This window comes from Maylandia zebra, linkage group LG17 (assembly GCF_041146795.1).
Source record: "Maylandia zebra isolate NMK-2024a linkage group LG17, Mzebra_GT3a, whole genome shotgun sequence".
Classification (NCBI taxonomy): Eukaryota; Metazoa; Chordata; class Actinopteri; order Cichliformes; family Cichlidae; genus Maylandia; species Maylandia zebra.
The window spans coordinates 7,525,205-7,547,883 of NC_135183.1; the positions used below are offsets into that span (position 1 = coordinate 7,525,205).

General features: G+C 41.3%; 1 protein-coding gene across 2 annotated transcripts in view; it reads left to right on the forward strand.

Moving 5' to 3' along the window:
- Positions 1-22,679, forward strand: part of syde2 (synapse defective 1, Rho GTPase, homolog 2 (C. elegans)) — a 48,955-nt gene that overhangs the window by 15,984 nt on the left and 10,292 nt on the right. For both annotated transcript variants that reach the window (XM_004562123.5, XM_023152745.3), the window contains exons 4-5: positions 6,330-7,465; positions 13,308-13,434. In XM_004562123.5, coding sequence (XP_004562180.2) covers positions 6,330-7,465; positions 13,308-13,434 — 1,263 coding nt within the window. The remainder of the gene's footprint in view (positions 1-6,329; positions 7,466-13,307; positions 13,435-22,679) is intronic.

Consider the following 22,679-nt stretch of genomic DNA (forward strand, 5'->3'; position numbering starts at 1 on the left):
TTCCAACTACAAAAATTCAAAACTTCAAAGATGTCCATCACAATTTTCCAGAGCCTATGTAATGTCTTAATCTTGATAGTTTTTTTCCAAGCACAAGTCTAAACCAAAGCTCATATATTATATTAAAAGTAAAAAATCCTCACAAGGAATAAATTCATTGTATTGCTTCATAATTAATTATCTGACTCCATGAACACAGTGCTGTCCAATAAAATAATTAGGCTCCTTAAACAGGATAGCTAGTTTGAGTGTAGCGTTTGACCTTCTCTCACACTTCAGCTCCTGTTTGTGACCGAATGGGTTGTTTGTGTCAGCAGACGGTGGACGGTAGCTGGTGGCTGTCTTAGGCTTCACCTATGTAAATTTGAGTCACTGTGCTATACCTCTTGACCATCATTTTAATTTTTAAAAACTAGCTGAGTGAAAACCAAGATGTATTATTGGTATAAATTAAGATTAAATCCAGGTACAATTAAAGTCAGCTTTTGAACCACTTACATTATAAAGTAAATAATTTTAAAGCATGTAGGACCTGAACTGCATCAAGTAGCAACTCGCATAACCAATACTGTTAGCAAAATTTAGCGCTTCTTTGTTATTTCAACATTTGTACTGGTGGATATTTGAGTGATATGAAATACAATACTTACTTTTTAAAAGAGAATTCCTAGACCACTTTGCTTGAACCATTGCTATTTTTTTTAAACATTAAAAAAAACCAACAGTTACCAATCTTGGGATCAAGCGGACCATGAAGGATCCACCCAGTGCATCCACCTGGGAAAATAAGGGCCTATTTGTGGGCCACATTCATTGCCTTGCTATGCTGTAAGCAGCTTCCAGATGTGAAGGATGTAGCGCCTGAATCGGGATGCACAGTGTATGACTCAACTATACAGGCTATGCTAACCAAGCTTGCTAGAAGAGGTGGGAGATATAGCATATCGTAATATTTCAAGGACATTTGTGATAATTATATTTATGACAATGTTGAAGAAAAAAACCCACTGAATAATGTTTTATCACTTACCGGAGCTATCGTAAAGCAGCAGTAGCATTAGGGCAAACAAAGTGAGAGCTGTTTTCCATTCTTTTTTATCCAATGAGCTACTATCACTGAAGACTCTGTGTTCTTCTGCTTCTGTCCCAAATGATAATAATTTGTTTGTTCTCTCACGCTTTGTTGGAGGTTATCATGGTGGCTCCCTTCGTAGGTACTAAATCATCATTGTATGCTGGCACGCTGCTTCCAGTCAGTGTGAACTCATTGTGTTCCCATATCATTGATAACCACGGCATTATTGTGGACAGTATGGTACAGCTCTAGTTGCTAGCTTTAGTTGATAACTTAGCATTCTGCCCTCTTTTCCAATAATGGTCACTTCTAGGCTTCCAAAATATGGTGGCTGCCAAAATGCTAACATTGAACTTTCAAAAAAAAACCTCCCACAAGTGAAATGGTGATTTCACGGTGGCTAAGTCCATGAATGAAATTTAATTCTGATGCTAGCAGCGGCATTTTCTCTCATTCTTGCTTTAGCTGTGTTATACGTTGCTATCAAATCACTTGGTCTCTGAGTAACGTTCTTCACTTACCCTATGTGATGAGCATTTGATATTTTTTTACTGCATTTATTATATCTGTGCAGTACATGGTTTTTTTTTATGTCTATTTTTAGATAAAAAAGGAGTTGCATGTCAACAGTTACCACATATCTTCTAGTATGTTTTTCACTCGAGGCAGTGTAGTGAGACCGATGTGGCTGCAGGCTGACTAGAATTAGCAGCCTCTCTGTCATTTGAGTTACAGCTGAGGAAGAAAAGGCCAGCAGCAGTAGGCGAGTGAGGCTACATGAGGAGTGCTTTGGCAGGGGGCCATGTTGTGCTAGCGAGCAGGACTGCATGCTTGGATATATTAGCAGAGGTTTTGTAACCATTGTAATGAAACGGCCCTGCTCCTGCAGCCGCTGAAAGGCCTTCCAACACCGAATGATTTGGAGCCAAGGGGGAGAGGAAGCGGCTTAAAGCTGAGCTTCGGTCACCGGGTAAAGAAACTACAGGACAAGTATGCCATTCACCAGTTTATTTACACTCCCCTTGTTTGTTAGCACAACCTGGTCCTTTTTGTTTCAACAGTTAACACATGCACATTTGGCAGACGTGCTTGTACGGGCACATGCACTCAAGTGAATACCAGCAATTTTACAATCTTGAACTCCAGATTATTGTCTCCCTCCAAGGCTTATCAGAGTATATGCAGAGCAAATAGTCTCTCTCATGTTCACTGTCAGACACACACGGCTAATACACAGTCTCACATTCTTGCTGACCAGGTGCCTGATAATTGTTTAATTGCACGACACTTCATATTGTCTCGCTATTATTTCCATCTTGGTTATCTTATGTCTGCTGTCAGGTGTATTTGGCAATGAACTGTTTTTCCCTCGCATGCACCCACACCCTACACTCCCTATTCTTACACCTGTCTGGTGCCAGTACTGTGATAAAGCATCGCCATAAATTCCTGAGCTTTGTTAATAAGAGGTGTCAGTGGCCGAGGGCAGCAGGATCAGGAAAGGCATGTGCTTATGCGTGTTTTTATGAAAGCACTCTTGCTTTGTGTTACAGTAATACGGTGGGTGCATGTCCATGATAAAATGTTGGAGGTTGACACAGTTAGCCAGCTCAGGTGTCCTCCAGAAGAATGCAGACCTTTTGCCCTTTGACCTAAGAACATGGCCCTGGAGGGCTGGGTGTCAAGTCATCGCCCCTGAACCTAAGCTTGTGAGGTGTCACGTTACCCTGCTGGCTGCTGCCACAAGGCCAGAGGCTACAGACACAGCTTTCATGTGTGTGTATGTGCCACAGTCACACAGTGCAAGTGTTATTACCTTTAGGATTAGTGTGTGTTGCCTCGGTCCATGTTGATTATCCAAAGAATGTGACAGCAGCAGAGAACTGATGATTCTCGCTCTAGAAGGTGAAGGCATTTGTTAGTGAGGTAAATGAGCTAATGTAGGTCATAAAACGTGGGTGCTGTGTTTCTACTGTCCTGTGTTTTAATTCAGCAATGATGCAACAGCTGTCCTTACTGCACTGGCACATGTTCAATAATTACTGGGATGACAGTTTGATTAGAAACAAACGTTTTCATTCAAATTCAAAACTCAAGACGTGTGCACGGATGCCGCATAAAAGTGTAGCTAATATCAGCTATCTGTGTTAATAACACAATGCCAATATTTCACTTTTAAAAATCACTGATATTATAAACACTAATCATGATGCTCCTACACAATTATTAAAAATATCCTTGTTTATATAATCTTGCTCAGATATTTCTCATATTAATCTTTTGACGCTGGTGCATTTTGCCTTCAAGCTTAACTTGAACATGTTGAGGCTGCCCAAACTAAGAGATTAGCAGAATCTACAATATTATAATTAATGTAATACCATGTTTGGTTCTAGTAGTACAAGCATTGTCTCGACAGCAACGGTACAGTTACTTTCCTTAATCAGATATATGCTTAGTCTTATATAAAGTGTTGTAAAACAAATAGCCATATGCCTATTTTAGCAAGGATATTGCCTGACATCTGTTGTTTTCCTGTGGCTGTATTGTTACCACTTTAAACAAGAGACAGGATTGTTTTTACTGTAAATTAAGTGACAATTCTCAATGTTTATGTACAGCCTGTATTAAATGCATGTTTACCAAATACAAAAACCCGTGGGTTCAATCCAATACGGGTTCTAGTTGTACTCTATCTGATCCGCACTGTAAATCAGATTATAAGAGAACAAAATAGTTTTTTCACGAGGAATTTCACTTCTAAACTCCTCCCAAAAGCTCTCTGTATACTACCCCTGATGTTTGGTGTATTTGCACTACCAGTGGTCTCCACCCGTTTTTTCCCATCTTAGAGCACCTCTATGTCTATTATAGGCAGGAAGCTGTGACAAGGAAGGCTACTGAGCTGGGCTAAAAGGAGTGTAAACATGGTTTGATGAGGAATGTGAGAGAACAGCCGTGTTCATTTTGTACATTCACCAGTGGGCTTGCCAGCCTTCCAGTCGTCCATCTAGACCTCGGAGTGCCTGGACAAGGGGTGCCTTTGTCCCTCATCTGTCGGCTACACCCTGCCCTGCTCCTGCCCCCCATCTTACCCTTCTCTCCATCCTGTTGCACCTCCTCTGCCTCCCTCTTTTCACCCGTGGGCCCTCACCCCAGAATAGCACAGCGGGTTCCCTCAGAAAAATAGAACTGGTGAAGTTGGCAGGATCAGGCGCTCTTTGCTTCTTCCTCTGTTCACTTTGTCGCTCTCTCCATATTTGTTCTGTCTCTTACATCACTATTTGTTTCCAGAGTTTATTCAGAGAAAGTAATTAGCCAAAACTACATTAGTGGCTTAAACAAGGAGTCTCAACTCAATACAATATAGTGTGAATGGGTTGAATAGCTTCTCAGTGCCAACACTGAGGAGCTATTCACTCGTGTTGCTTAATATCTAGGCCAGATCTAAAAACACTCATCAAAAGACCTTCAAAAAGTAAATTCCTTCTCTGAATCATGTGTTTCAGCTTTAATCTTCCATGACCCATGCAGTGAGGTATCAGCTCTTTAGTTAAAAAAGGCAGGTAAGCCATGGAGGAAATCTTGTTAAAGGAGTGCTGAAAGCAGAAAATAGTTATGTAAGTCAGGTTCAAGCTTCCTGTAGGGCAGACTAGGCAGGATGCTCATAATTTGACATATTCCACTTTAATCACTCAAATCGTAGCTGACTCTGTGTCAGCTCGTTCTGTTTTTTTGCCAGGTAGATTTTTGGGGCTTGGAAGATTACAGTGTGTTTGGCTGTGGGGACCTGAATTCAAACCAATAGAAAGAATATACAAATGGGCTGTTGTCAGTACAAGAAAGTGTTCAAAATTCAAATGAACTATGAATCAGATTCCTGGATCTGAAATGGGTGGCTTGTGTTGTGAGTTCCTAATAGCAGAGCCTGCAGCTAATTCTTTTGGGGTTTTTGTCAGTCATTGGCATTGCTTTCAGATACAGTCAGCTATTTTAACCAAGAAGGCTCAGACAGACCCAGAGGACAGAAAGGAGACAGAGCGACTGATGTTAGTACCAATGACTGGTAGGGAATAACTGTTTAAGTTTATAATAATAATAATAATAATGGATACTTTATTGATCCCCTTGGGGAAATTACTTGTTTTTCTCTACATTTGACCCATTCACTCAGTGAAGCAGTGGGCAGCCCACTAAGCAGGTACCCGGGGAGCAGTGTGTAGGGACGGTACCTTGCTCAGGGGTACCTCAGGGTAGCCGTTAAGTGGATTCGAACCGCCGACCTTCCGATCATGGGGCGACCACTTTACCTACTGAGCTATCCCTGCCCAATATATAGCAAGTAAAGAGACCAAAAATGGTAACTGGTAACACATTAGCCTTAACAGCTGTGTCCGTATTGAACTTAAATTCTACTGCAAATTCTCCAAAATAGACCAAAATATTTGAATTATTTGCCATACAAGAAAATCATGATGAAAGCTTAAGTCCTGTAGACTAAACAGTGGTTGTCAGACACTCTATAGACACAGAAATCTTCATGTTCATTTAGACATCAAGGTAGGCGAGAGCTGCCTACAAGGTCAACCCCAAATGGATATCTTCCAGCTTGAATAATGACTGAGTAATTCTACCTCAGCCCTGAAGCAGCTGGTGTCTCCGGAAAGACATTTCCCTGCTTTTCTTTCTTTTGGAAGCGTAATGAGATTCCACTAAAATTTCCATCGTGCTTAGTTGAATTAATACAATATATTGCAAAGAGACCTCAGAAAGATATTAAAATTTTTAATATTACATCCGTTTCAGCAACCCTTTTCATCATAACCGTTAATTATCTTGAACATAGCTTGGGTCTACATATATAGACTGTAGCTGTATTATAAAGTGCTGAAGTGTTTATATGAAGCGTTGCCTCCCATATGTGTCTGTCACTGGATTACTGGGTTTCATGTAAACCTAATCACTTGATGATGTGCTGTGAGGGTGTAGCACTTTCCTGTACATTATGGTTCACGCCTTTGATTTTAAATATTTTTTTTCCTGTCTATATCTAAGTAAAATTATCCTGGGGAACCAGTAACCTAAAGAATTTGTGACTGATGGTTACCTGTCTATTTCTTTCAATACTACACAAACTCTGCACTCCCTATTCCTGCACCTGTGTGGTACCAATACAACCTTAATGACTAAATAAACATGAAAATACAAAGAAAGAATAATCACATTTTCTCTTGTCCTGTCATTTCCTTTGTAGATTGTCTTGACCTGCCCAACACCGCCAGCTTTTCACCTCCCTCCAGCCCAAACCCGGCCAAGAAGAGCAGCTCAATCAACTGGTCGTTCCCAGACAAGATCAAGTCCCCACGTACCGTCAGGAAGATCTCCATGAAGATGAAGAAACTCCCAGAGCTAAGCCGTAAGCTCAGCGTCAAGGGGACCCAAAACAACAGCAGCAGCAATGGAAGCAGTCAGCTAGAACCGAGGGCCCATTCTCCAAAAGCAAATGGCAGCGGGTCAGAGGTTGTCTTGCAGACTTCAGGGCCTCCTCGGTTAGCTTCATCTGGGGGTGGGCAGGCTAGCCGTAATGTGATCTCACGCTACCACCTGGATAGCAGTGTGTCCACACAGCACAGCTTTTATAAGAAGAAAAGCAGTGGTAGCTCAAAGTCTGCCAGTAAAGGTGGCTACCTCAGCGATGGTGACTCGCCAGAGCTGGTGGCCAAATCTGGCAAACATGGGTCTGGAGAGGGGAAGGGAGGAAAAGGCAAGGATACAGAAGGAGGAGGTGGAAACTCCAGAATCAACGGCACAGAGCTGGACATTGATGCTTTCCGTCATTACAGCTTCTCAGAGCAGCCCAAGTGCAGCCAGTACATCTCAGGACTGATGAGTCTGCATTTTTATGGAGCAGAGGACCTCAAACCCCCACGTATTGACTCTAGAGATGTCTACTGTGCCATCCAGGTGGACTCGGTTAACAAAGCACGAACCGCTCTCCTCACCTGCCGAACAACCTTTTTAGATATGGACCACACCTTCAACATTGAGCTGGAGAATGCCCAACATCTGAAGCTGGTAGTGTTCAGCTGGGAGCCCACACCCAGACGCAACCGTGTTTGCTGCCATGGCACAGTGGTACTGCCTGCTCTCTTCAGAGTGACACGTTCCCACCAGCTGGCGGTAAAGCTGGAGCCACGTGGAGTTATCTATGTCAAGCTGAGTCTGATGGAGCAGTGGCAGAACTCATTGAACGGTGGTCCAGATGGAGACAGGGAGCCACAGGTGTTTGGTGTGGAGGTGTGGCGAGTGGTGGAGAGGGAAAATTCAGGACTGATGGTACCACTTCTTATAAGCAAATGCATCAATGAAATCGAGAAGAGAGGCTGTCAGGTGAGTGTAATTCTGTTCTCGTTTTCCCCAAATAATTTTTGTCAAAAAAATAAGAATAAAAGTACAATATCTCTGTTTTGAAACATGCTTATATATATATAGTCTAATCCTCTTCTCTAATGAGTCAGATTCATTTTTAAATAAGGCTGGTAATGTCCAATTTTAGAAATAATTTTTAAAATAGGAGGGAAAGAATGGCTGGAGGAATAATTCCACATTCACAGCATCTTTTTAGCTCCATGAAATGAGCACACACCCTGCAGCCATCAGGAAGGCTCAATAACTGGCATGAACTGAATGGACAGAGGAGACGTAGCACACTTAATGATGTCACGGAGTTTCTGGCTTCCTGAGGCAACTGGCTCTTTTATTCAGAGAAAGAGGCTCAGAGTTAAGAGGTTGCTGTAGTCATAGCAGGAGTGACAGAGGAAATGAGAGTTCATGAGGCCTTTGACAGCCAGCATAGAGAGAGCACAAAGAGGAAGAAGCGTTTCTCCTAATTAGAACTGAGACAGCAGCAATAATAACGTCTGACCACTGTTTTTGGCTCATCACTCTAGAGGGGCATGCAAGGGCCAATGGTAGTGCCTTGCTTGCCCCTCTAGAGTGTTCTTGACTGATCTCTCTAGAGGGGCATGCAAGGTTCAATAGGCAAACTTTTGGTGCCTGTGCATTATATTAGACTCTGTCTTCTACCACCTACGGCAGTACAGCAGAAGTAGTAGCAGCAAACCTTCCAATTTATAATAAATTGGAGAAATTTATTCATTTGAGCTCCAGTAAACAGTTTTTTACTCTCCATCTCCAGTAAGCCTGTGGCTTAAAACTTAAGGTTGCATATTAGCAACACGTCTGAAAGCCTGACTGGTGGTTGAATTGCACTGACATTTAAACAGGAAGAGAAATACAGCTCTCAATCACCTACAGCTTCGTTTTAGTCTTCTTTTTTAACTTTTCACTTTCTGTGAGTCAGACAGTGTTAAAGTGCAGTGTTAAATTGGTTTAGGGATATTTGTGCGGTATACACAAATATAAGATGTGAGTCTGATGGTAAGCACTGCCTCATTCACTCTGTAATTCTGTGCTGTGATATCAGTCTCTGCTTCTCCTTCACTCAGTCTGACAGTGTTTGTCGTCTGTCCCTCGCAGCTGTTTTGCTGCCTTTGTTTCTTCACAAAGATGCAGAGCAGCCTTTGTACATGCTATCAGTCTGAGATCAAGTGTAAGGGCTCCTCCAGGCTGCAGGCAGATAGAGTTCACGATGAGGATGACACCAGATCCCAGAGGAATTTGCAGGTTGTGTCACCAAAGCACGTATGGCTAGATGTGTAGCATTGCGCCTTTTCAAATGGCTTCATGGAGACTTTCTCTCAAAGTCTCTTAGAATTGTGTGTCCTCTGGGCTTCTGCGAGATGCTGGTTGTTTGTGAGTGTTTTGAAAAGACTGCAACTCATGCTATGTATGGGAGCACTCAGAGTGCTTTAAAGACAGGGGGATGTGTTTTTAAAAAGAGCTTTTATACATGTCATATATGATGCACACAGATATTGGGACATGTTAGGAGCAGCTATTCAGATGCATGCCTTTATACAGAACAGAAGGGTTTTTTTGAACAGACTTTTCATTTAATCATTGTGACTTCATCTGTCCTTTAAAGGCAGTGCCTTGGAGCTTTCATACATAGATCTTGATTACGTAATTGTTCCATGAAGATTCTTTTCGAAAATGACAGTTTATGTCATCTAGCAGTGATGATATAAGCAACAATCTTACTTATGCTATCTTAACTGGTTATTCAGTTCTTAACTGCTTATTGATTCAGGGTTGTGGAGGCCGATCCCATGAGTGAGAGGCAGAGTGAGACAGATTTTCTGATGCTGTTGTCTGACTTCCATTCTCAATGAATGAATGAATCGACAAGCTCTTTTTTATACTTGACATGACAAGAAAAACCCTTCTACAACTTGAGATGTACCTTTTAAGAGCATTTTTTTTTTTTTGCTTTAAGTGATTTTATTTTCTCAGTGGATGATGGTAAATTTACACAACAGTCTTTAACTGTGTGCTTCCTTAATACTTCCTTCAATCCACACTCAAGGCCCAGAAGCTGGAAATATTAAGACACTTTGTTTTGACACAAGTGTTGTAATTATTGTGGCTAAGAGACTCAATTATGAGAGCAGCATAAAGTTTACTACTTCATGTTCTCCCTATGCATGGATATTTCTTCTACGGGCATGCCGGCTTCCTCCCATAGCTCAAAGACATGCATGCTTGGAAAATTAATGTTTCTAAAATTTTTAGGTGTAAATGTGGGCGAGTGGTGGTTGTGTGTCTCTCTGTGTTAGCCATGTAACAGACTCGTAATCTGTCTAGGGTGTACACAACAATCTGTGATAGGTGAGACAGGCTCTATCCCTACCATGACCCCGAATTCAACAAGCTGTTGTGAAAGTTTCGATCTTTTTGTGCTTTAATTATTAGTATTACTTAGTATTGATTAATACTATGTCACACACATGAAATGTCAGTAGGTATTTTTCACAATTACGTTTATATTTTATAAACAAAAAAATATTACTGATTGCTGACTGCCTGATAAAATAATTAGCATATTAAGTTTTGCCCATGTCATCTCCCATCATGTGTGTGTCTTTGTATGCAGAGAATACGCCCACATAAATACCCTAAAGTCAATTAAATGCACTTTTCTTTCTGTCCTTTAACTCTTTGTTGTTTAAAATATTAAAGATATTCCTAAACCAAGAAAAAAAGCTTCTGACCCCTCCACATCACCAGACATCATCTTTCCTCTGGATCTCATTTCTACATATAGGGTTGGCTAGTGGTGCCTGTTGTGCTGCCCAGAGGCCACAGTTCTTAAGTCCTTTTTTTGCTAACAGCTGTTCCCCGCCTGCACTCAGCTCTGCCCCAAAGAGAGAGCCTTTGCTTTTTTGTTTTTTTTTTGTTTTTTTCTGAATGGACTTGTTGTTCATTGTGCCCAGTGACTTCTGTTTACTCGCATACAAAGCCAAATCCCTGCCTAATCTGTCCTCCTCACTCCCTCTCGTGTGAGGTTTAGAAAAACGCTGCTGGACTCGACGAGGAGAGTTCACAAATAGCTGCTCTGGAGGGATGGGGGAGACATTATAGCGCTCCTACGCTGGAGCCCGGAAAGGCCGGCGGTGTGTGTGCAAGTGTGTTTTGTGAGGAACCGGACCCAACCCGCCATTCACAGCCCACTGATTTAACACGTTTCCAGGGCAACCACACCAGTTGGTCTGCTATGCCACATACCAGACAGACACATGTAGGAGAAATTATGGTATGTCTGTAGCCGGGCCTAATCCCAGCATAACAAGGAGAGCGCTGGTGCCGAGTTACAAACATCAGATGTCTCAAGTTTCTTTAGGTCACAGTCTGGAGCCTTAGGTAAAGAAACATAAATGCTTTATAGCTTAGTCCTTTCATTTTTAATGCTGAGCTGTCACTTGGGTTTTAGAAGATCTCAGTGTTTATCCATTCATTCATGAGGATGTCAACTCTAAGATCATTTCACTTTGCCAGCTAATTTAGTGTCATGTATTACTGTTAGGTTTCATAAAGAGAAAATGGTCCAGGAAAATGGTCCTCAACATGTTGTCTCCAGAGTGGGAGGTTAATTTTGCTTTTACGATACTGTGTTTAAGTCTTTACTTTTGCAATTGTCAGTTTTGTGGAAATGATTTATTACAGCAGCAGAATATCATGAGAGACTCATCAGGCTCATGACTGTTGCAAATATGTTAGGATAATGTTATGTGGAGTGATGAGTATGCATAGCTCTGGGGTCCACAGGTGCACATATATAGTAGAAGTATAACTTGTGGTGGAATAAAACCTTTTTAAATCTTATTTTTGGTACAAAGTGACCTTTGTTGACTGATAACAATGATTCTGTACATGCAGTGTTTACGTCCTGGTGACCACTAAAGTAAAAGTTTATGAATAGCTTTGTGTTTTCTCAGATAGGGTTTTAGAAGTAACTACCTGGAGGTGTTGCCAAATGGCTCCAAAGAGGTGAGACTTGCATCTTAAAGTGTTTTTGACACAGTCCAGCTCAGGCAGACTGCCTGAACAGGCTTTTCTCCTTTTTCATTCCAGTCTATAAATGATCTAATTGTCTTATTACAGATGAAAAGTTAATAAGGGAGGAAATGCACATTTAGTCCCTTTATTCCACTAAGGGGTTTTGCAGTGACATCCCTCTTCCTCTGGTTTGACTGTCAATACATAGTGCTGGATTGAGCAGAGCTAAGACGCAGTAAGCAGAGGGCCAAACACTGGACAGTTGAATTGAAGCATGAGACATAATAGTGACTTATATTGAATCCTTTAAATTTGGCTAAATGTGGTAAAATAGGATATTGGCCTAAGTCTTCATTAAAAAAAAAAGAAAAAAAGAACAAAAACCAAGAAGACTTACTCTTTCATTGTTAGTTTAAGGCACTTTTGTTTCATTATTTACTCCAAACGTTGTGTGTGCATCAATGAATGGGCTGAATGGAAGGATTTCTAACAGCGATACAAATATTTGGTGATTTAAAAACGAAATATTCTGATATACCAAACAGAATCAAATCAGATCCCTAACTTTTGATATGTGTAGTTATTTATTTAGTCATTTATTTACTCAGATCAGTTTCCTGTGTGTTGCCAAAAATGAAGGTACTCAGAGCTCTCTCTCTCTCGTGAACAAACTATGAAACATTAACACTCCTAAAATTATTGAAGGGTGTTTCTCTTCTTTGCTGTTTAAATTCTTATTTGCTGATGTCGAGATGGCCACCTCTGAATTGATATTCTAGACTTGTAGTTTCTGTAAGTTTGTTTGCATACTCTCTCTATTACAGTTAGATGGTAAAGACCCATTGCTAAAGATTCATTAGCATAATGCTTTCTTTCATTGAGATTTAGGGGTTGTCGTGTTTTCCTCTTAGGATGCTGCAAGCTGGTTTGAGCCCTGGGGCTGTATTTTACCCATTTGTGGTATAGTGGCTAACCATAGCAAACTTTAAATAGATACTGCTGTTGACAACAGAGACTCAGTCTTCTGACTATAAAAGCTGAAACTACAAGCAATAAATGTGCTTTTGCGGTGTTCTGTAAATTCAAGCATTTGACGACTGGGCCTTATTAGCTCATGTTGGCTTTTGTTATCAAATTCTAGACTGATAAAGATAGACACAGAGACAGTTGGCTGACTTTTAAGGTGCTGTCTCCAACCATGTTTCAGAGAGTGCCAGTACTTTAGTGGTCATTCATTTCAGATTTATTTGTCTCGCCTACATTTCTCTCATGGCTTTACTGGATAGCAGCCTCTACACACAAACATGCAATGAAAGAATTAAACTATGGATACAGTGGATCCAAAATCACAATAATAAAAAGTGCATAAAGATGCTAGTGTAAAGTAACTGAAAGTAGAGGGGAAAAGATAATATAGGGAACGTGTTAAGTTTAAGGTTTTCTGTTAGTCCAGCATTTCTTTGTTACATCAAGTCATCTTCCTGTGTCTTTAAAAAAGTGAGTGCTTATAGTGTTATTAGAAACATATACATTTTTGGTTTTTGGTCAGTTGTTAAATTGAGGCGCCCTTTTCTGGAGATAAAACAGACTGGTGTTTGTGACGTGTGAGTTTTCTGAGAAAGTACTTATGGCTGCCTTCCAGGACATTATCTGAGTGCAGACGTAGAACTTGATCGATGAGGCTGTAAAAATGTCTACATCGCTGTCAACTGTTTGACTCTCGAGCCATGCGTGTTTATTTGACCTACTTGTGTGTGTGTGTTTATGTTACCAGGTGGTGGGTCTCTACCGTCTGTGTGGTTCGGCAGCAGTAAAGAAGGAGCTGCGTGAGGCGTTTGAGAGAGACAGCCACGCTGTGGAGCTGTGCGAAAACACGTATCCAGACATAAACGTCATTACAGGTAAAATGATCACCAGGAAACAGAGAAGATGCCAACAAGGCATAAGATTACTAAACACACTTAGTTTAATTACAAGGGTGTTATTCAAACCTGACAAAGTTTCCAGAGAGCACTGGTGTGTTTTGGTCTGTTTATCTGTAAATTACCTTCTTACTTGTACTTAGCAGGATAGTTACAAAATGAGCAATGTATGCAGTTTCTAATTTAAAAAGAGACTGAACAGGATTTTTGAAAACCAGTTCTTCAGTTTTCACTCACAAAACCCAAGTAAAAATCCACAAGTGACCATATTTGGACAGGAATTTGAAATGCTAAGCTATGAGCTAATGCTCGCTTGCTTAGTTAGCAAGCATTTGTAGCATGAATATGTACATTACAAAGATAGTGCTACCTGCTAATAACCGCTAAATAAATGTTAGTCAAAAATGCAGTTTTACTCAACTTACATGAGTACATTTAGTCCCACAGCAATTATTTGATAGAAAATTACATACTTATAGTAGCTGAGGCAGCTATTAACTACACCTGCTGGTTCAATTCAAAACAGCCACGCCCTTAATAACAATGGCAAAAATACCTTAATACAATTTAAACAGGCAAATTATAGACAAATTCACAACCCTGCATATGTATGGCAAAGCTAAAAATTCACGATAGAGACCAAAACATTTTTTTTTAACAGGACAATGAAAATGTTTATTTCTGCTGTAAAGTTGGGCAATTTAACATTTAATAATTTTCTGTCTGCCTCAAGTGGCCAATAAAGGAATCTCAGTTTTGGCACTACCACAATTTCTTACTTTTCCAATCCCTTGGAAGCTTAATAACTAAATAAAATGCCCACTTTTCTATAACAAGTTGCAGTTAATATTGAGTAAAATAAGGGTGGAGAAATGACTAAGGACTAGGAACAACTAACAATGAAGTTAACAGACAGCTGTTAACTGCTTCTATAGCTGTCATTAAGTAAATACTAACCACAAACCTAAAACTGGCATCTCTAATAGGCATCTCATTTAATCATTTGACATGTACACATGACTCCCAGTAAAACAAGAAAAATACAATTCATGAGAGTTTTTACTCATGGAACAAAACTAACAAAAACAAATGGGGTGTTAATGTAATGGAGTCCAGCTTCAGTATTGATCCACTGCAATAAATTTTCCTGAATGTAGCCATGGCGAATAGGTCAGCACCTGTGTATATCTTATAAGAATCTATGTGTGTGTGTATCAAATCCCTGCAACATAAAGATCAGTGTGAGAGGAAGGGCCACACACACACACACACACACACACACACACACACACACACACACACACACACACACACACACACACACACACACACACACACACACAAAGTCAAACAAATCAGATCATTGCACGCATTCGGACTGTTCTTTCAGTTTTTGTGCTTTGGACCTTTTAAATCACGTCAAATGTGGGGATTTTTATCTTGTCAAATGCAAAAAAGTCCCCCTGAAGCTGTTTGACTGTCCAACAAGCAGAACTGCAAACCTTACATTTCTAATTTAAACTCCATTCAGATTCCTGTCAGCTGAATTTCTTTTCTGCTCTGTTGCTCCCTTGAAATGAAAAATGGAAACAGTGAGCACATCTCACAAAAAGAAACCCCAAAATCAGCTGTGGCATTGAATTGAGTATTACTTCTAAAAGTGTAGCAGATTTGGGGAGATGGGGAGGGGGCGGCAAAGTTGTAGAAAATGACTTGGTCATGATTTTTTTTTTCTTCCACAAAAGGAGGAAAGGACCATGGAAACCCCTGGGCATTTTAGGGGCTGCTGTTGGTTTTGGGGAGAGGCCCTGTATAGGCGTCGTCCTATCATGCCTGCTTTGATCCACATGCGTTTGCATGGCAGGGCAAAGCACACAGTTAACAGTTGAGCGGGTTAGAAAAAAGGATTGTTGGTTTTTGCTCGCTGCCTAAATTTGCTCTGCCAGGCGAATTGCCATTGCAGATGGGTCTGAGTGAGTGGACGAGGACATAGAGAGAAAAAGAGCTGAAGATGAAGAGGTTTATGGTGTGTGCTTTAAAAAAAGCAGGGATTTCTGGGATATAGTGATCATAAGGTAAGAAAAAATAAAAGAAAGGATAAAAAGCACAGCAGAATAAAAAACACAATAACAGGAGTTTTAAAAGCTGATTGTAGCATTGTTATATTATACACCCTGTTTGATTTCAATAGCCAACATACACGGAATAAAAAAACATATATTTTGCTCTAATTTTAATTCATAGTGGAAGCCTTAAACTAACCTTGGAGTCTTTTGTTATGGAGTCAGACGAGAGGCTAATTAGCGAACAGCTAATGGAGCTAAGAGGGCTGGCGCGTCGCACAGCTAATTTAAAAATGGAGGTAGTGAAAGGGATTATCCAGGGGTCAGAGTTCAATCCTAAGCTTGCAAAACATGCTCCGCGCATGGCGCTCCATTGTTTCAAATCACAGTTCTTTGCTTCACAGTATGTTTCACAAAATGCTCACATTTCATTTCATTTAAAAACAGTGTACACTTTATTAGATACACCTTGCTGCTACTGTTAGTAGTAAAGATTCAACAAGGTGCCGAAAACATTCCTGATCCATATCGACACGATAGAGTCACACAGTTGCTGCACATCTGTGTTCTCATTCCACCACGTCCCAAAGGTGCCCAAAGTGAGAGAAAGAAACTATCCCCTACCCCATCACACCACCACGACCCTGAACCACTAATACAATGCAGGACTGACAGACTGCTCCATGCTTTTGTGTTGTTTATGCCAAATCGTGGCCCTATGAAGCAAATGTTGTGGCAGAAATTGAGATTCATTGGAGCAGGCAACATTTTCCACTGTTCTGATATCTACTTTTACTGAGTCCATCTAAAGTGTCCTGTTCTTAGCTGACATGGGTAGCATCCTGTGTGGTCCTCTGCTGCTGTAGCCCATCTCTTCAAGGTTCAACGTGCCGTGCGTACAGAGGTGACCTTGGCTGTAACCAGTGGTTATTTAAATTACTCCTGCCTCCCTATCAGTCTGGAAGAAGTCTGGCTATCATCCTCTGGCCTCTGACATCAGCATCTATTTTCAGAACTGCTCCTCACTGGATATTTTCTGGACCGTTCTCTTTAAACTCTACAAAGGCCTCTGAGCACATCCTGATGACATTCTTCTTCTTTCTTCTTGGTATCCCTTTTGTTGAAGAATGAAGGCTTCAATCAGTGGTTTGACATGATAATGGGGGGATCGGTGCCCTCTATGGTAGGCCCATATGGTAGCTTTGCCTGAAGCCCCTGCGAGTGTGCGGTTGTGAGCACCTGAACATTTTTTGCCACACATGTGTTAAATTATGATTAAATCCATCTAATAGAAGATTTTGGTCTCAACGTGGAAACAAAGGCTTGAAAGTCGCTTCTCCTCTACTAATGGAACTGGTGTGTCCTCTGCCCTTTTTCATTCGGAGCACTGGCATTGATTTTTAGTCTGTGGTCTTCAATTTCCCTTGCCTGAGTCGACTTTTCCATAGCCTGCTACTCTAAATTGCCCCCAAGCCCCCCAGCACCCCCAACCCTTGCCAGTACTCCAGTGAAGACATGGAAAGTCATTAACAAGTGCCCCCTTTGTTGCCGAACAAACACAGATGGTATTTGGCTCACGCACGGGGGATTAGCTGAACCCTGGGTCGGCCGGGGAGGCAGGCAACCACTTGGTGAAGAGTTTTAGAACGGTGGGGCTGTCAGAATATTTCTTAAACTGCAGGGTGGGATTGAAAACTGGAAGCAGGCGTATTTGTGATGAATCCACGTGTACCGTGTGAGCGCGTGGTTCTAGAGTTAGAGCTGGAGTCTGCTCAGTTTTGGAAAAGTGAAAAAGTTGAAGCAGCAACTGTACATTTTGTGTTACTACATAAGGCAGTACACAAACACAAATCTCCTCTGGCCCCCCTAGTGGCGTGGGGGCGTGCGGGATAGCAGAGAAGGGGGCAGGACGGAGAACAAACCCCCTGTTTGTTCTCCAGGCGAGGCACTGACTGCAGCACTGACAAGAGGAGTGACCTTCCGCTTTGTTTGAACAAGAGGTCAAAGGTAGAGCCATGCCCCAGTGCATTGTGTCCCTTGTAGTGTTTGGTGGCATATTTGGGACACTGAAATAGTCTGAAGTGAGCAAGGAAAAAAAAAAATACTTGTATCAGATTACTTTGAGGTGCTTTCAGTTTTTGTTAATGTTTTTCTTTAAGTGTTTGTTTCTGCAGTCTTTATCAGCCAAACATGTAGGTGGAGGTGGGGAAAGTATATGTAGCGCAGTGCAGATAGTGCTGGTGCAGAGCCATACCAGTCCCCCCCACCCGACAGTTGAAATCTGAGTGAAAAAGACACGCAGCGTGCGCCTGCTGTCAGCTTGCTTGTTGTCAGCTTGCTTGTTGTCAGCTTGCTTGCGACCACAGTTCTCATGCATACGTGCATATGTGCATATATGTGAGAGCTGTGTGTGTCTGTTTGCGTGAAAAAGGGCATCAACAGGGGCTAACACACAGAAGTAAACAAAGCACCAAGTCAAAGCAGGCTAATGATTTACTTGAATGGCCCCATTCTCCTCACGTCAGACAAGCCCATGTGCACATGCACGTACACAGTTTTGGCCAGTTGGCTTTTGAACTGGAAAGAGCCTAAATGTGTGTGCTGCTTTCATGTGTTGCATATCAAGAAAAACACGAGTTGTTTCGCTTCATCGGGCAGCGCTAACGTGTAACAGTCCCGCTGTTGTCGGGTCTTCCTTGCAGTGCAGGGAAGGTCAGAGGGCTCTGCATGATTTTCTGTAATAATGGCAGCAAAAAGCAAGCCAGGCGGCGCCTCCCAGCACGTATTATTCGCAGATGCAGAAAAACACAAAACAAACAAATAAAAGCTTTATTTTAGCGAGATAAGGATAAAAATATATTGCTAATTTTTGCTTCCAGACGGTCTGTGTTCGTGTGATCAAACAAGCTGATTGTGGTTATCTTTGTAACATTTTCCATAACGATTGACGAAGGGGGGGGGGGGGGGGGGGGGAATCTTCACACAGCATTTCCGGTTAATCTGCTGCTGAAATCCTAGGGAAGCGTTAAAGAGAGTGAATGTGTCTTTTGTTTATATACCCTGATCAAATTCAGCTCATACCAGATTTTATACTGAACCTATGCTAGCTCACAGGCACAGGGAGGGCGTTTAATTGCAGGGCAGTTTTATGAGGGTTTAAGAGCATGCTTCCCCAGAGTGCTGTTAAAGTCTAACCCTGCTGAGTAGTATCTGTCAATGTTTTGATCTACCTGAGATTGGAGGGCTGAGATAGTAAGTTATTATCCTTGTTTGGGTATGAGCTGTTTGCCTACTAAGCATCTGCTGGCTGTCTCATAAACAGAGTGTTTCCGTATTTCTAATGCCAGGAAGTGTTGAACATTACATGTTCAGAGAAAATACTTATGGCAAGGAACAAACTTAAAAAATGTCTCAGTTTATGTTAAGCTGTCAGAATCATATTTACTGTTTTATTTTTATATTCTATATTTATTATTTTTCTATGAAGAGACACACTGTACAGAATCATAATTAAGTAATAATAATTCCTTAATGTATCATATTCAATATTTTCGGTCAAAGCTAAGTTGCTTCTAGACTTGGCTCTATGAGGCATGTTTGCCACAAATAATTGCTAACATGCTAAAACATACTTCCTATGCATTTATGTATAATGCTAACATGCTAAAATTGTGCCACATTGCACGACACTGTATATAAAAGATAGACATAGCCACAATCACCTGTTGTCGTGGTAGGTTTTTTTATCCCTCATCTGAAACTTTTGAGGAACCAAGGACACTGCACACCAACATGGTAGCAACTCGGCTCTTACAAAGAATACTCTGTTATCAGCAATTTTACTCTAATAAGACTTAAATCTATGGGCTGAGGCCACGACCTCATTAGGAAAGTGTTTACTGAGGTTGTAACCGAAATAAGCCCACTTTGGTTTGTTTTCCCAGCTTGAACATTGGAGTTTAGCATTCGGCTAAGTAAGGGATGGAACTGATTGAGAAGCTGAAGACAGGATTTATTTTACTTTAAATATGCTCAGGCTTTATTTAATATTAAAAACCTTCATTGTGAAAATACTTGAGTTAGAAATCAAGTTAGAAATAATTTTCTCATAGACCTTTATAAGTTCTGACTTACTTGTTTCAGCCAGAGGAGTAGCCCCCTTGTGGCCATTAAAATGAAAGCAAGTTTATTAATACATTTTTTGAATACATTGCATGGTGACATGTGGATAAAAAAAAGTCAACAGTGACCATTAATGTCTTTATCAAAGTTTTGTTCAGTTGGGGGGTCTGGATCCTGTCCCAGCTGTCTCCAGTAATGGAGACAGACAGGCAACCATTCTCTCTCACGTTCACAACCCTATGTATGTTTTTATACTGTGGGAGGAAGCCATAGCATCTGGAGAAAACCCACACAGACACAGAAACATGTAAACACAGAAAGGCCCCAGAATGGATTCAAACCCTGGACCTTCTTGCTGTAAGGCACCACTGCTAACCACCACACCAAAATCCAGAGATTCTTCTGAAATTTTTAAGAAGTCACAAGTTTCATTATGGTAGCTCAGTCAGTCGGTTTTTTTATTTCTGTGGTAACATACAGAGATAAAAGGAAGCAGTTATTGTCAGCTGTTGGACAGATTTTTATTTTATTTTTTGCCTTTTTGATCACTGATTGGTTTTATTTGTGATGTAAAACAGACAATTTAAAATAGATCAGTGTTGTGTTTATGTTGGTGCTGAGTGCCACTGTGCAGATACTAATCACAATGCTAATCATAGACTTTGTACTGTAACACACTAAACTGACTTTAGATCCTCCCTCCACTCTCTAATCCAATTTATTTGTATATAACTGCAGCAAAGGAAAATAGAAAATGCACGTGTGACAGCACCTGAAACTCTGGTGCTGTTAGCTAATACTGAAACATTAGTTTGTCCACATTATTCTGATGTTCTGACGATGCTGTTTAGAAATAGACTGAAAAGTGGTAATCCTAATGCTCCCTTAAAGAGCAGATTTAGGACTTAGTGGGATTATAAAGTGAGCACGTTAAGTTGGGCCCTCTGTCCTTCTTACTGGCCCTAAGGAAGCTCATTGGATTTACTATGAATCGTACTGTAGTATGCTGTAAATAGAAGACAAGAGGCAAAAAACAAACAAGGTGGACAAGAAAAGCAGTGAAGTACGTGTTCCTTTTTATAGCACTTTAATCAGTTGTGTCACTGCTTTGGAAACAGGCTCGTGGTTGACATAGATACAGTGTCGTCTTATCTGTTGTTCTACCAAGAGCTGCTCCTCTTGCACGCTTTAGAGTCACGGCGTGTTCACTAATTGTGTCACACGTGATTTTTCCTGGATTTATTGTCCTATAATCACGCACATACAGCCACATGTTCAATAATGTGAACAACAACCCCAAGCAGTCAAACTGAACTGTTGCCACAGGGAAATGTTCCTAATGGATAAAATGTCCAAGACATGAACGCAACAGAAAAATCACAATTATTAAAGTTACTTCAGAATTTAAATGTTCCACAAATACCAACGGGTAACACTAAATGTTAAAAGACAGACTTCCACATTGTTATACACTGAGACTACCAAACTTGGAGAGGTCTTGTGAGATCCTGCGACTGGATGTTCTGGTGCTCAGTGTTCTGAAGTGCTGACCAGAGGGCAGCAGATCAAAGAGGTTGTGGCCTAGGTGTGAAAGGTCTGAAATGATTTTTGCAGCTTTTCCAGCCCTTTTTTCCTGCTCTAGAAGAGTACAGGTCCTCGAGGGTCGATCAGGGAGCACCAGTAATCCTCTCAGCAGCCCGGACTATTCTTTGTAGTCGTCTCATTTCTGATTAAGTGGCTAAGCCATATAAAACAGTTAACTGAAGGATGCAACACAGACCCAAATACAGCGCAGCAGAACTAGGACAGCAGCTCCGTTGGGAGGTTGAACTTCCTTAGGACTTTAAATACTGTGCTTCATGTCATACGTCTATGGAACCTGAAGAACCTAACCGTGGTATTTGTCTGAAATTTGAAGTTTGACTTGCATTTCTGATACATCAAACGGAAGCTTGCACAACCTCCTATCTTTATGCAGGCTTGCTTCAATCTTGGATACGTTTGAGCCCAGCAGTGTCATCCACAAACACCAGGAGCTTAACACAGGAATAAGAAGAAGTGCGTTTATTTGTCTAAATGTAGAAGAGGGGAACAAGACCTGTTGTGAAGGTGCTGGATGTGAATTTCTCTAGCTTAGCTAGCTACATCCTGTCTGTTAGAAGGTAAGAGATTCACTGACAGAGGGAGTTTGGAGGTGAGCCAGGAGAAGATGAAGCTATCCAGAAGCAGGAGCCTTGAAAAAGTCCTAAGTGGTCTCTCTTTTGGTCTTTTTGTCATGTCTCCCTCCACTGTCCCCCGACCAGTTGCAGCAACTGGCTGCCCCGCCCTGAGCTTCGTTCTGGTTTCTTCCTGTTAAAAGGGATATTTTCCTTACCACTGTCGCCAATCAATCAATCAATCAATCTTTATTTATAAAGCACTTTTCATACAGAGAAAATGTAGCACAAAGTGCTTTACATAGTTAAAAGCAGCCCACCCCACCCTCCAACTCACTCCCCACACTCTCAATACACATATATCCCCCCACCCACACACACATACACACATGCGCACACTTAAAGAGTAAAAATTGGGCTGGGCTCGCATGAGCCAAGTGAGGAAACACTATAACAGGGAGCCGTCTGCACCGGGAGCCGGTCACAGACCGCAGCCTCCAGGCTGGGCACACAGCAGGAGGGAGGCAAAGGAGCCCCCCAGCCAGTCTGAGAGGACCCCAGAGACCCAGCAGCCACGGTCAATAACAGCCCCGGTGCAGAGAGCGCCCTCCGAGGAAACAGCCAAGTGCTTCTCACCTGATTATTGTGGTTATCTCTCTATCATTGTAGGGTCTTTACCTTACAATATAAAGTGCCCGTTGTTTGTGATGTGGCACTACGTAAATAATATCAAATTTGAAAATTGAAAATTGGTTGAGGTGTTTCAGTCTGCACACACTTCCATCTTGACTGTATTTCCCACTTACATGTTTGCTGCTTGGCAAGTTAAAAAGAGTCCAGTAAGGGTTCAGCAATATGCTTGAACTGATTTCTTTGAACCCAA